The sequence below is a fragment of the Myxine glutinosa genome, chromosome 3 (genome assembly GCF_964187855.1).
Source record: "Myxine glutinosa chromosome 3, kmMyxGlut1.1, whole genome shotgun sequence".
NCBI lineage: Eukaryota > Metazoa > Chordata > Myxini > Myxiniformes > Myxinidae > Myxine > Myxine glutinosa.
The window spans coordinates 70,287,005-70,301,160 of record NC_136263.1 but is presented as its reverse complement, the minus strand read 5'-3'; the positions used below and the strand labels follow the sequence as shown (position 1 = coordinate 70,301,160).

Here is a 14,156-nt window from a genome sequence, read left to right as displayed (position 1 = left end):
TTTATTTCCCCTACTTGTGTCCAATTGTGGCCCTCGACCACCTTGCTCTTCCATGACCTATGATTTTGCTAGCAATTTTTTATCTTCATCATTTTGTGTTGATTTTAACAATTAAACATTGAAAAACAAAACAACTTTTGCTCGACTCGTTTCACAAAAATGAAAATCTAAGTTGCCGTCTGATGTGTGCTGTATGTTGCTGTCTGATGTGTGCAGGTACACTTGCTTCCCATCTTCGGTTTCTGCGGAAGCTTCCAGAAAGAATGTTGTTGTTTCCCATGAAGCAGGTGAGCTGAAGTTGGTTTCAGCCTCAGTGTGATGTTTATGACGTGGTTTGAAATATGACAGAAAGAATTGCACTCAAAATTTTAAACTCTTAACAACCACAATCTGTGTCCATGTTTGAATATTTCATCTGTAAATGATGTGTACCGATCTCCCCCAAGATGGCTGATGCTTTTGAGTACTTGCACTCCCGGAACATTGTGCACAGGCATATAAAGGTAACCAACTACACCAGTACAGACCGTGATACGTTCTGCATAACACTACAATGAAAACGATATATATATATAATTTTTTGAATACAGGTTCGAGGCTCGTGAAAGAGCTAACAATTATCACACAAAAAAATCACACACACAAAACATATAATAAGGGTAGCGGTAGACAAGGTGAGGAGAGAAGGGGAAGCACAAGCACAACATTTGAGAGCAGGGACATCGGTAGATCTGTGAGAGGGAGAGGGCTTCAGGGGAGGAGGCGTGGGAAAGGGGGCGGAGGGGGATGGGAAAAGTATAAAACACAAGGACACTGCAAGGACTTCCAGGAAAGAAGTTGGTATTTCAAAAAAGTGGATCTGAGGTGAAATTAGCGGGGGAAGAAAAGATCAAGGTTTTTGATGGGGGAAGATAAGAAATGGAGGTGAACAGCTGTTTTAAAGACCTGGAGGGAGGAGTGGGCTTGAAGAGAGTGAGGGAGTTTGTTCCAGAGGCGGGAGAAAAGTGGAATGAAGGAGTGAAGGTGAGCAGAGAGTCTTGATTTTGGCAGTTTAACCATAAGCGGGTTGCAGGCAGATTATGTGCTACCTGTAGGAATATTTGGGGGACAGAGCCGAGAGAGAGCTGGTGGAGCAAGGCCGGAGAGGAGTCGGTAGAAGACAGAAAGGCCACCAACCTGCCTGCGGTGAGTAGGTGAAAGGCCCTCGGAGTTAGCTTCATCGCGGGAGATTCCAATGATTCTGAAAGCTTTGGTTTCAACAGCGTGAAGACGAGCTCGTTGTGAGGCAGGAGCACCAGCCCAGAGGGGGAGAGCAGTATTCCATTGAGCTGTGGATGAAAGCCTTGTATGTGGTGAGGAGCTCAGGTGTGCCAAGGAAGGACTTCGCACGACGGAGGATGCCCAGTCGGCGACTGGCTTTGGAGGACAGATATGAAATGTGGTTTTCCTAGGAAAGATCATGGCAGATAGACCCAAAAGCTTGAGTGACAGAACTTCTTGGAGAGGATTATTCAGAAAGTGGATGGGAGGGTTGTCCAGTCGGTCTTTTCGGAAAGACATAGTAAGAGTGTGAGATTTGTCAGGATTGAAAGACATGTTCCACTTCTTTGACCAGTCTGTCATTTTGTCCAGGCCTGCAGAGAGTGAGGAGGCTGCAGCCTGCCGATCTGAGGGATGAGGAATGGAGCGGCAGAGAGTGGAGTCATGAGCAAAGAGATAGAGAGGATTTTCAAGAGAGTCAAAGAGATCATTGATGAAGACCAGAAAAAGCACAGGGCCCAGAACACTGCCTTGGGGAACTCCAGCCTGAACAGGAAGGGGAGTTGAGAGAAACCCATTCAGGGCCACACGTTTATTACGACTAGAGAGGAAGTCAGCCAGCGATGCGTGGAGGTTTCCATGGATACCAGAGGAGGAGAGTTTGGTAAGCAGAGCGAGGTGCCAGACCGTATCGAAGGCACGTAATATGTCAAGGAAAAAAAAAAAAAACAACCTTTAGAGGCCATTTTCCCCTGCAAGTGGGGGTTGGCCTTTTTCGGGCACCGTGGTTATTGTTGTTTTTCGGTCCCCTTTTTGAAGCAATGTTTTACGGCCGGATGCCCTTCTTGCTGCCAACCCTGTTTGTCGCCTTTTACGACAAACAGGGAATTACCAGTGAACTGGTACTCATTTAGCCGACCTCGGAAGCATGACAGGCTGAGTCAACCCCCCTGGCGTTAATTCAGTGATCGACCGGGATTCGAACCCAGGATCCTAGGTATCCTAAGCTGGCACCCTAGCCGCTAAGCCAACGCCAGGCTAACTGTCAAGGAAGGAATATGTCAAGGAAGGAATATGTCAAGGAAGACAACTCTAATTTCCTGTTTGGCATTGAGGACCTCCATCCATTGTTGAGACAGCAGAAGCAGCATGTCCAGAGTAGAGTGACCTGGTCTGAAACCAAATTGATGATCAGAGATCAAGCCATTGGTGAAGAGGAAAGATTTCAAGTCCGAAGCAATGATGGATTCCATGACTTTGCCGATAATTGGGAGAAGGCTGATTGGTCTGTAGTTGCAAGGATCTGTTTTTGCACCTTTTTGTGTAAAGCGGTGATGTTGGCTGATTTCCAAGCTGATTGCAGATGACCTTGAGCAGAAGAGAGGGTGAAGAGAACAGAGAGAGAGAGTGAAAGAGCGGCAGAACAGGATTTTAGGACCCGTGGGCTGATGCCGTCAGGTCCAGTTGCAGAATCAGAGTCGAGGGTTGACAGAAAATTTTCCACCTTGTCAGGAGGAAAGGACACGGAGTCCAGGAGCAGCAGGGTACGACTGGGTACGGTGGGTACAGAGAGGGATGGGTTTGGGACACAAGATTTAGAGGCAAACACAGAGTTGAGGCATTCAGGTTTTTCACGTGCAGAGTCAGCTGTGTGGCCGTTTGAGGTAAGGGAGGGGCTGGAGGGGGAACAAACCCCAGAAACAGATTTGACCAGATGCCACCAGGATTTGGAAGAGGGAGACAGATTTGAGAGTTCGATCTTGAGAATGGAGAGATATTGTTTCCCGGCTCTCTTGAGGGTGGACACACACTTGTTTCGGGCTTCATGAAAGGAAATGAGATTTCCTTCCGTTGGATTTCCTTTCCAGGAGGTGAAGGCAAGTTGTTTCTGGGCAACAGCCTCACCACAAGATTCTGTGTACCATGGACAGGAGGAAGGGTATGACAACTGAAGGCGAGATGGGATAAATCTGTGCATGAGAGAGAGCAATTTATTTTGGAAGAATTCCCAGGATGAGCTGATGTCAGAGGCGGAAGAGATGGGAGACCAGTCCAGATGATGCTTGAGTTGGCCTGAGTGAAATGCCAGACTTGTTGACGCTGAGGAGGCTCTCTGAGAATGGTCAGAGAGATGTCCACATTAACAAGCACATGATCAGATGAGCCGATTGGAGCAGAAGAAGAGCAGCAGGCATTTGCAGGGAAGTTAGTCCCAACCAAGTCCAGAAGAGAAGATGCTCCGTTGACTGAGATCCGGGTCGGGAAATTGATAGATTGTGTCAGTCCCAGTGAGCCGCAGAAGTCCTTTGCTGAGGAGCCATGGCTGGTGAGAGAGGTACCCACACCCAGCCAACTGGCATGGTGACAATTGAAATCATCACATATGAGGAAGAGGGAGTTGGGATGAGTAAACAGAAGTTGGTCCATATTATCAGACAGCGAAATGTAGATGGAGTCATCACTGTTTGGTGGTCGGCACAACACACATATGAACAAAAGGTGGGAGCGAAGGGGAAGCCATAGCCAGAGGTATTCCTGGGGGTGAGGTGGAGAGAGGGCAGTGCAGGGCGAGTGAGGAAGAGAGTTTTTGACAAAGATAGCAACCCCACCTCCAGGACGAGGCTCAGGTCATCATTACTGTGATGAAATAAAGTCGAGACCTCAGTTTCCAGATATGAGGCTTTATTGAAATATATCTACACATACCCTGTATAAGCATTCAATAGGGTTCGATAGGGTTCCACGTGAAGTAGTGACATGGGCATTGAGGAAGTTAGTAGTGGGAATGGTTGATCAGAGTTGTGATGGCAATGTACAATAGAGCGTGCACAGCAGTAAGGACAAAGGACGGGAACAGTGGTGAGTTTGAGGTGAAGGTGGGAGTGCATCAGGGGTCGGTAATAAGTCGACTACTATTTGTAGCTGTGATGGATGTGCTGGCTCGGAACGTAAAGGAGGGTTTTCCGTGGGAGTAGTTGTATGCATATGATCTGGTGTTGATTGCAGAAAGTATGGATGGACTGAAGGAGAAGATGAACAAGTGGAAGGAATGTATGGATACAAAAGGTCTGAAGGTGAATATCGGAAAAACCAAGGTGATGGCAAGTGGTAAAGCATGTGGTGAGGTGGAAAGAACTGGGAAGTGGCTGTGTGCTGTGTGCAGGAAGGGTGTCGGAGTGAATTCCATTCAATGTACAATGTGTGCTGAGTGGGTTCTTCAAAAATGTAGTGGTTTGAGAGGGTCATTAACCAGTGTGGCAGCTACATTCAAGTGCAAGGTGTGCACAGAGGGAGCTGCAGATGGAGGAAATGTTGAGTTGGATCTTGGAGACGGCGTGAAGTTGGAAGGTGTGAAAACATTTTGCTCCCTCGGAGACATGCTGAATGGAGAAGGTGGATCAGACTCGGCAACGGTTGCTTGAGTGAGATGTGCATGGAAGAAGTTTCGGGAACTGACTGGCGTGCTGACGAGGAGGGGATTGTCGTTGAAGCTGAAGGGAAAGGTGTATGGTGCATGTGTGAGAAGTGTTATGATTTATGGGCAGCGAGACATGGGTCATGAACGGAGAGCAGCAACGAAGGGTGGAAATGCTAATGGTTCGGTGGATGTGTGGAGTATCGTTGAGAGAGAGGAAGGCAAATGATGAATTGCGAAAGATGATGGGAATAGAGCCTGTGATGGATGCTGTGAAGAGAAACAGGTTGAGATGGTTTGGTCATGTGTTGAGGAAGGATGAAAGTGACTGGTTGAGAAGAGTAATGGAAATGAATGGAGAAGGAAGTAGAGGACGGGGAAGACCGAGAAAGACTTGGCCAAAGATGGTCGAAGAAGAAATGCGGGCAAGGGGGTTAACAAGGGGAGATGCAGAAAATAGGGCAAAATGGAGAAGATTGTCATGAGGACCGCAAGGCTAACCCCTGCTCTTGCAGGGAAAATGGCCTGAAAATGCCTGTTGTTGTTGTTGTTGTTGTTGTTTTATACCCTGTATAAACAGAACAGAGAACTAGAACGGGCACTCGGTAGAGCGCATACCTTCGCCGCAGCTACTGTTCTGTACTTGGCATGGGAGTGTAGGGAACAGAACAACAAAAATACGATTTTGACCTTTTCGTGACCTTGACCTTGACCTTTGACCCGATTGCTCCCAAAATCTAATCAAATGTGTCCCTTATAATAACCAATCATCCCACCAAATTTCATGCAATTCGGTTGAATACTTTTTGAGTTATGCGATTAACATACACACACACACACATACAAATAAATACACAGCGATCAAAACATAACCTTCCGCTTTTGCGAAGGTAATAATATCAGAACTACAGCAAAGATTCTACCAGCATTTCATTGTTCATAAGCAAGCGAATCATGCATTCCCCCGACATACCTTTCTCTAGCATCCGCTCACAACTGACAGATATCAAATCAAAACCCCCTCCTTTCTCGGCAACGTGTTATATTCCCTTCTCAAGGCCAATTCCATTCGAATCCTCTTCTTCATTTTTATTACATTCACCCTCCATTAAAATACCAGCTTGCAATCAAGCAATGTGAGCAGCGCAACAGAAACATTGCTCGACCAACCAAATCAGGTTGGCGGTTGGCGCAATCTTCCAATGCGAGATCGATAAATTCTCTCAGTTTTAGGGTCCCAGATTCACAACGAGAATCCTCATCAGTCGGCTCCTTCTGAGATCTCCCCGACTCAGACGGAATCTCGGTTATCTTGGCATTATTAAGCATTACATTATCCTCGGTCAAGCCCGTGCGTTGAATCCGCTTTGGCGGGTAAGGCCAACATTTTGATTCCCTCACCACAAGGCACGATTCCATCATTCTCTCTATTCCCATCATTCTCTCAGAACAGACACAGTAGTCTCCCGCCCGTCTTGAAGCCTCACATGAGCATACTCCGGATTCTCCTCCAGAATGTCTACGCGATCTGCCAACGGCTCGTATTTACTTTGCCGGACAGCTCGTTTCCGAAGAGCCGGTCCGGGGCCGGCTAACCAAGAGGGCAACGCTCGCCCCACTCACACTACGTCGCTGAAAATGGAACATTCGTTCGTGGGGAATTTCGTTTGTAGCGGTACACAGTAACGAACGAATTGCGTGCAAGGCGTCCGGAAGTACACGTTCCTCCTGTTGCGCTGGGAACCCACGAAATTTCAAGCTCAAAGACGCTGCTTTCCAAATAATCCCGTTATAACGTTTAACCAAGCCATTGCCTTGAGGATTGTACGCAGTAGTACGGCTCGTGGCGACACCTCGATCTTGGAGAAACTGTTTAATATCTCGAGACAGAAAAGCCGTACCTTTATGGCTGTGAATAAACGCGGGATATCCGAACAGTGAGAACAATTGTCGCAAACATTCAATTACTGTGGCCAAAGACATGTCCGTGCATGGAAAAGCAAACGGAAATCGAGAATACTCGTCGACCACAGGAAGAATATATCGGCACCCCCCAGCGGCTGGCAACGGGCTTTTTAAATCAATGTTCAATCGTTTCCACGGGTGGCCGGCCTGAATCAACGTCCCCATAGACGGCTTGTAAAAACTCGGTTGACCTCGGTGCACACAGAGCATGCCTTGCAGACACCGGACGTCCTCTATAGAAAAAGTCAAATTCCTGCTGCGCACAAAATGAACAAATCGCGTGACCCCGGGGTGACAGAGCGAATTATGAATGTCTCATAAATCGCCGATGGTCATTCCTGCGCAGACAGATCGAGACAAAGCATCAGCTGCCAGATTATCTTGTCCCGGTTTGTAGATTATGTCAAAACTGAAGTCGGCTTATTCCACACGCCAGCGAGCGATTTTCTCATTTTTAATCTCTGCGTATGATGCCCATCATACATGAACACAACTGACTGTTGGTCTGTGATTAATTAGAAATGTTTCCCGAGAAGGAAATGGCGCCACTATCTGATGGCTTCAATGATCGCGTACGCCTCCTATTCTATAGTGGAATGTCACCTTTGACGATCACACAGTGCATGAGAGAAAAAGGCGACTGGTTTCCCAGCCTGATTAAGAGTTGCCGCGATTGCGCAGTCCGAGCCATCTGCCTCGATCGTAAAAGGAATACTCTCGTCAATCAAGGTCACCACAGCATTAGCTATGTCTGTCTTCAATAGCTGAAAGGCGGTCTTCGTGGCTATACAAACACAACAGGCATTTTAAGGCCATTTTCCCTGCTATAGCGGGGGTTAGCCTTGCGGTCCCCATGACAATCTTCTCCATTTTGCCCTATTTTCTGCATCTCCACTTGTTAACCCCCTTGTCCGCATTTCTTCTTCCACCATCTTTAGCCAAGTCTTTCTCGGTCTTCCCTGTCCTCTACTTCCTTCTTCATTCATTTCCATCACTCTTGTCAACCAGTCACTTTCATTCTTCCTCGACACATGACCAAACCATCTCAACCTGTTTCTCTTCACAGCATCCATCACGGGCTCTATTCCCATCATCTTTCGCAATTCATCATTTGTCTTCCTCTCTCTCTCTCTCAATGATACTCCGCACATCCACCGAACCATTCGTATTTCCACCCTTTCCAGCCTTCGTTACTGCTCTACGTTCATTACCCATGTCTCGCTCACATAAATCATAACACTTCTCACACATGCAGCATCCACCTTTCTCTTCAGCTTCAACGACATTCTCCTCCTCGTTGGCACGCCACTAAGTTCCCGAAACTTCTTCCATGCACATCTCACTCAAGCAACCATTGCCGAGTCTGATCCACCTTCTGCATTCAGCATGTCTCCGAGGTAGCAAAATGTTTTCACACCTTCCAGCTTCACTCAGTCTCCAAGATCCAACTCAACATTTCCTCCATCTGCAGCAACTTCTGTGCACACCTTACACTTCAAAGTAGCTGCTACACTGGTTAATGGCCCTCTCAGACCACTACATTTTGATGAACCCACTCAGCGCACATTGTACATTGAATGGAGTTCACTCCGACACCCTTCCTGCACACAGCACACGGCCACTTCCCAGTTCTTTCCACCTCACATGCTTTACCACTTCCCATCACCTTTGTTTTTCCGATATTCACCTTCAGACCTTTTGTCTCCATCCGTTCCTTCCACTTGTTCGTCTTCTCCTTCAGTCCATCCATACTTTCTGCAATCAACACCAGATCATCTGCATACAACAACTCCCATGGCAAACCCTCCTTTACGTTCCAAGCCAGCACATCCATCACAACTACAAATAGTAGTGGACTTAGTACCGATCCTTGATGCACTCCCACCTTCACCTCAAACTCACCACTGTTCCTGTCCTTCGTCCTCACAGCTGTGTGCACTCTTTCGTACATTGCCATCACCCCTCTGATCAACCATTCCTCCACTCCTAACTTCCTCAAAGCCCATGTCACTACTTCATGTGGAACCCCATCGAATGCTTTCTCCAGATCAACAAACCCAAGAAACAACTTCTTCCTCTTCTCCATGCACTTCTCCTGCAACTGCCTCACAATAAAAAGCATGTCTGTCGTTCCTCTTCCTGGCATAAATCCAAACTGCATTTCGTCGATCTTCACTTTCTTCCTTATCCTTCTCTCCAACACCCTTGCCAATACCTTCATTCCATGCTCCAATACCTTTATCGCTCGATACGAGCCACAGTCCAGAGGGTCACCTTTCCCCTTGTATAGAGGGACGAGGGTACTCGGTTCCCAATCCAATGGAATGCGGCCTTCTTTCACCACCAGATTGCAGATCTCTGTCATTCTCTTCACACCCAAACTTCCTGCTGCCTTCAACATATCTCCCACAACTCCCGTCGGCCCTCCCGCTTTTCTACTCTTCATTGCTTTTTTCGCTTCCACAACTTCCTTCTCAGTTATTTTCTCTGCTGGTCCTAAAACTGGGTTACTCTCTTTGTTGCCATCCCATTAATTCTCTGCATTCAACAGCATTTCCATATGTCTGTTCCATCTTCCTTTATTTCCATCTATGTCCACAACAATTTGTCCCACTTCATCCTTCAAGCAACTCACCCCCATCACATCACACCTCGTGGCTATGTTCAGTGGAAATCGTTTACATGCCACCAAAGGCCTTATTTTTTCTGAGAACTCTTCCTCAACCTTCTCCACCATATTCCGATTATTACCTCAGAAGAGGTCTAACACTCTGCTCTCATGGGATTTATCAACAAACTGCATTAAAAAGCAATCCTGGACAAGATCACGAAATTCCTCCTCTGCCTGCCCTTTCTTTGTTTCTGAACCCAGTCTATCTATACCTGGCAAATTAATATCACCCACAATCAGGACTCTTCCCTAAACCTTTCAACCTTACTCTTCCATAACACCAAATGCATGATTAGACGTGTCTAAATACTCTTCCTTCACTTATCTCTATCCACACAGAACACTCTTCATTAACTCCCTGCTTAAGATCGCCCTTTTCTTTTGATATAATATTGTCCGTTACCTAGATTGCGACACCTCCTCCGATTTTATCTTTCCAGTCACACCTCTACATCTTGTGGCCTTCGATTCCTGTCATTTAGCAAAACCAAGTCTCACTTCCTGCAACTCTGTCGTTTGTACTCCTCGCTAGCTACTCTTGCTTCAACCTCCTCCATTTCATGTAAACTCCTGACTGACATTGGTAGTGGATGTTTTTTAAAGTTTTCTCTTTTTGTCCTGCCTGCGCATCACATTTATATTAGCATCTTTCCTTCAACATAATTTATCACCAAAGGTTTTATGTTTTCTAACATATTGATTTTTGTTTATTCTCCAGTCACATTACGTGCTTTTCAGCAATAAGGGGACCGTGAAGGTCGGCCACTTTACCTCTGCCAAACCTTTCATACATGGTAAAAAATTTCACGACAACAGGCGCAGATTTGGCGATACGGCACCAGAGATCACACAAGCGCACGGCTACGAAGGTCCCCCAGTCGATGTGTGGGCACTTGGCATCCTATTCACGGAATTATTTGGTGGACTTTGCTTTGATGGACGTAATATTATTGAAGTGAGTATTGTTTACTATGGTGTTATGATCATGAACGTGGTGTGAAGGAGATGCTGATGCCAAGGGTGTGTTTCGTGAAGGGAGTCTTGAATGTTTCACATCCAGTGCCTTGGGAAGGTATTCATACCACTTGACTTTTTTCTCTTTTTGTTGTGTTTCAGCCTGAATTATAAAATGGATTAAATTGATATTTTTTGTTACTGATCTACACATAATACCCCATAATGTCAAAGTGGATTTCTAAATTTATATCTTTTACAAAATAATTAAAAATGAAAAGCTGAAATGTCAAGAAGTCTTCAACCCCTTTGTTATGACTTCAAATTGAGGTCAGGTGCATCTAATTCCTTTGATCGTCCTTGATATTCTCCAGAACTTGATTGGGGTACACCCATGGCCAAATCAATTCATTGCACATGATTGAAAAATAAACACACCTTTCTATTTAAGGCCCCACAGTTGACATTGCATGTCATAGCTGAAAAGCGACCATGAAGTCCAAGGTACTGTCCGTAGAACTCCGAGATAGAATTTTGAGGAGGCATATATCTGGGGAAGGAGATAAAACAATTTCTCGAGTTTTTGAAGTTCTCAAGAGCACAGTGAGCTCCATCATGGAAAATCATGGAAAAATAAATGGAAATAATATGGAACTACACAGACCCTTCCGGGGTAGTCCCTTGTTGTCTGATCAAACTGAGCAACCCAGCAAGAAGGACCTTCGTTAGAGAGGTGACCAAGAACCCATTGATCTCTCTGACAGAACCACAGAATTCCTTGGCTAAGAAGGGAGAACCTGCCGGGTGGACAACAGTCTCTGCAGCACTTCACAAATCTAGTCTTTGTGGGAGAGTGGCCAGACGGAGGTCATTCCTGAGAAAAATGCACGACAGTATGCCTGGATTTTGCAAAAAGGCATGTGAAAGACTCAGAGCATGGGGAAAATTGTTCTGTTGTATGATGAGACCAATATTTAACTATTTGGCCAGGCTCATCACCCATCGAACACCATCACTGCTGTGAAGCATGGTGGTGGCAGCATCGTGCTATGAGGATGCTTTTCAGTGGCAGGGACTGGAGACTTGTCATATGGCAAATAGGTGCAGGAATTGTGCCTTTGATACAAGCATGACATTTGGCACACAGTCAGTGTATGTCCTACGAAAGATATTTGGCTGAAGGGCCATCGTAGATTTGTCCTTTTTTGATAAATGGCCGCCATTGTTGTCACAGGACAAATCTGTGATGGCCCGAAAGCCAAATATCTTCCTTAGGGCATACTCGAACTGTGTGCCAACTCTCGTGCTTGTATCATCAAAGGCACAATTCTCCCAAATATTTCACCTATCTGCCGTACTAAAAATTGGGCACCATTTTTAGTGGACACATCTGTGATGACTCTAATAGTCAGAATATTTAACTGTGTACCAAGTACCATGCTCGTATGATTCAAACAACAGTTTATACAAATTAATATACCATACACCATATACCATAATATGCCATATAAATGGTGGCCATTTAAAAAACATTGTTGTCACAGGACAAATATATGATAACCCTGTAGTTAGGGGTCTTTAATTATGTGCCAAATGTCAAGCTTGCATGACCACAACAACAGTTTATACACAGTAATGTACCAAATATATGTAAAATGACAAGCAATGGAGGCCATTTTGAAAGATGGCCGCCATTGTTGTCACAGGACAAATCTGTGATGGCCCGACAGCCAAATATCTTCCTTAGGACATACTCTAACTGTGTGCCAACTCTCTTGCTTGTATCATCAGTCACAATTTTCCCAAATATTTCACCTATCTGCCATACTATTGCAAGGATAGAGGGAACAATGAATGGAGCCAAATACAGGAAAATCCTTGAGGAGAACCTGCTTCAGAGTGCACAAGACCTTAGTCTGCGGTGAAGATTTACGTTCCAACAGGGCAATGACCCCAGGCATACTGCCAAAGCAACACTGGAATGGCTTGCGAACAAGAACGTGAAAGTCCTTCAGTGGCCCAGCCATAGCCCAGACATTAATCACATTGAGAATCTGTGGGAATACATTAAGAATGATGTTCACTGATACTCCTCATCCAACTTGACAGAGCTTGCGCAAATCTGCAAAGCAGAATGGGAGAAAGTCCCCAAATCCAGATGTGCAAAACCGATACATACCGAAGAAGACTCGAAGCTTTAATCACCTGTGAAGGTGCATCTACAAAGTATTGACTCGGGTGTTTGAATACTTGTGTATTAAGTAGTTCTGTATTTCACTGTCAATTATTTTGAAAAAAATTCTTTAAAAAAAATTTCACTTTGGCATTATGGGGTGCCGTATTTTCCGGTGTATTAACCGCACCCCTCTTTTTCACTCCAAAAAAAAATTAATACTGCCAGCAAAGCTTGATGATGTAGACCTGGAAGTGTGTAGTCTTATCAGCTGTGTCATCGTGTACATGTTGGGAGATGTGTGTGCGACACCAAACCGACAGATCATGGCATGCCACTGTGCCCAATTTTTAACTCTCTCGGCCCAAGGCCTCCATTATGATGTCATAATTCGAAAATTCGACAAATACAAAACTTCATCCTATCAAGATGCAATTTCTTGAGCGCCATGTCGGCATAAACTGGTGGAGAAAAAAATAATTATGATGACGTCATCAGTCACGTGATTCGGCCACCATCTTGGAAAAACCGAAAAAAATTGCACCTCTATATCTCCGAAAGTGCTGAATAGAAAGAATTGAGACATGGCTCATTGTAAAGAACTCTCCATGGGGAATAAAATATGTTAATGATGATGTCATAGACGTCCTGGACGTTAGGATATTGGGGTCCCCCTCATGACGTCATAATTCGACAAGTACAAAACTTCATCCGATCAAGATGAAATTTATTGAGCCTAATCTAGGAATAAATAAGTTTAGAAAACAAATAATGATGACATCATCGGTGACGTGGTTCGGCCGCCATATTTGTCCAAAATTGCCGATTAAAAAAAAGTACATTCCGGCACGTCCTCGGTCTCTGACCGATTTTTTGTCTGTCTGTCTGTTTGTCTGTCTGTCTGTTTGTTCGCAGTACGACGTCGACACCGTTGCACGAAGAATCGCCAAACTTTACACATATTTGTCTTGCCCTGGAATGTCTTGCCCTTGCCCTGGAATGTGCCCAATTTTTAACACTCTCGGCCCAAGGCCTCCATTATAATGTCATAATTTGATAATTTGACAAGTACAAAACTTCATCCAGTCAAGATGCAATTTCTTGAGCACCATGTCGGCATAAACTGGTGGAGAAAAAAAATAAATGATGACGTCATCGGTCACGTGGTTCGGCTGCCATCTTGGAAAAACCGAAAAACTTTGCACCTCTATATCTCCGAAAGTGCTGAATAGAAAAAATTGAGACATGGCTCATTGTAAAGAGCTCTCAATGGGGAATAAAATATGCTAATGATGATGTCATAGGTGCCTCAATTATGACGTCATAATTCGACAACTACAAAACTTCATCCGATCAAGATGAAATTTCTTGAGCATAATCTAGGAATAAATTAGTTCATAAAACAAATAATTATGACGTCATCGGTCACGTGGTTCGGCCGCCATCTTTGAAAAACCTTGCACCTCTATATCTCCGAAAGTATTTAATAGGAAAAATTGAGACATGGCTCATTGTGAAGAACTCTCCATCTGGAATAAAATATGTTAATGAGATGTCTTAGGTGCCACCATTATGATGTCATAATTCGACAAGGACAAAACTTCATCGGATCAAGATGAAATTTCTTGAGCGCGCCATGTCGGCATAAACTGGTGGAAAAAAATAATAATGACGTCATCGGTCACGTGGTTCGGCCGCCATCTTGAAAAAGCCGAAAA

The 14,156-nt window shown here is 45.0% G+C and overlaps 1 protein-coding gene across 5 annotated transcripts in view; it reads left to right on the top strand.

The window, feature by feature from the left end:
* Positions 1 to 14,156, top strand: part of LOC137423447 (serine/threonine-protein kinase MARK2) — a 136,245-nt gene that overhangs the window by 56,089 nt on the left and 66,000 nt on the right. For 3 of the 5 annotated variants that reach the window (XM_068110634.2, XM_068110630.2, XM_068110629.2), the window contains 3 exons: positions 217 to 287; positions 447 to 503; positions 10,030 to 10,266. In XM_068110634.2, coding sequence (XP_067966735.1) covers positions 217 to 287; positions 447 to 503; positions 10,030 to 10,266 — 365 coding nt within the window. Of the gene's footprint in view, positions 1 to 216; positions 288 to 446; positions 504 to 10,029; positions 10,455 to 14,156 lie in introns of those variants that run through there. The other 2 variants (XM_078774160.1, XM_068110635.2) reach the window with 2 other exon arrangements.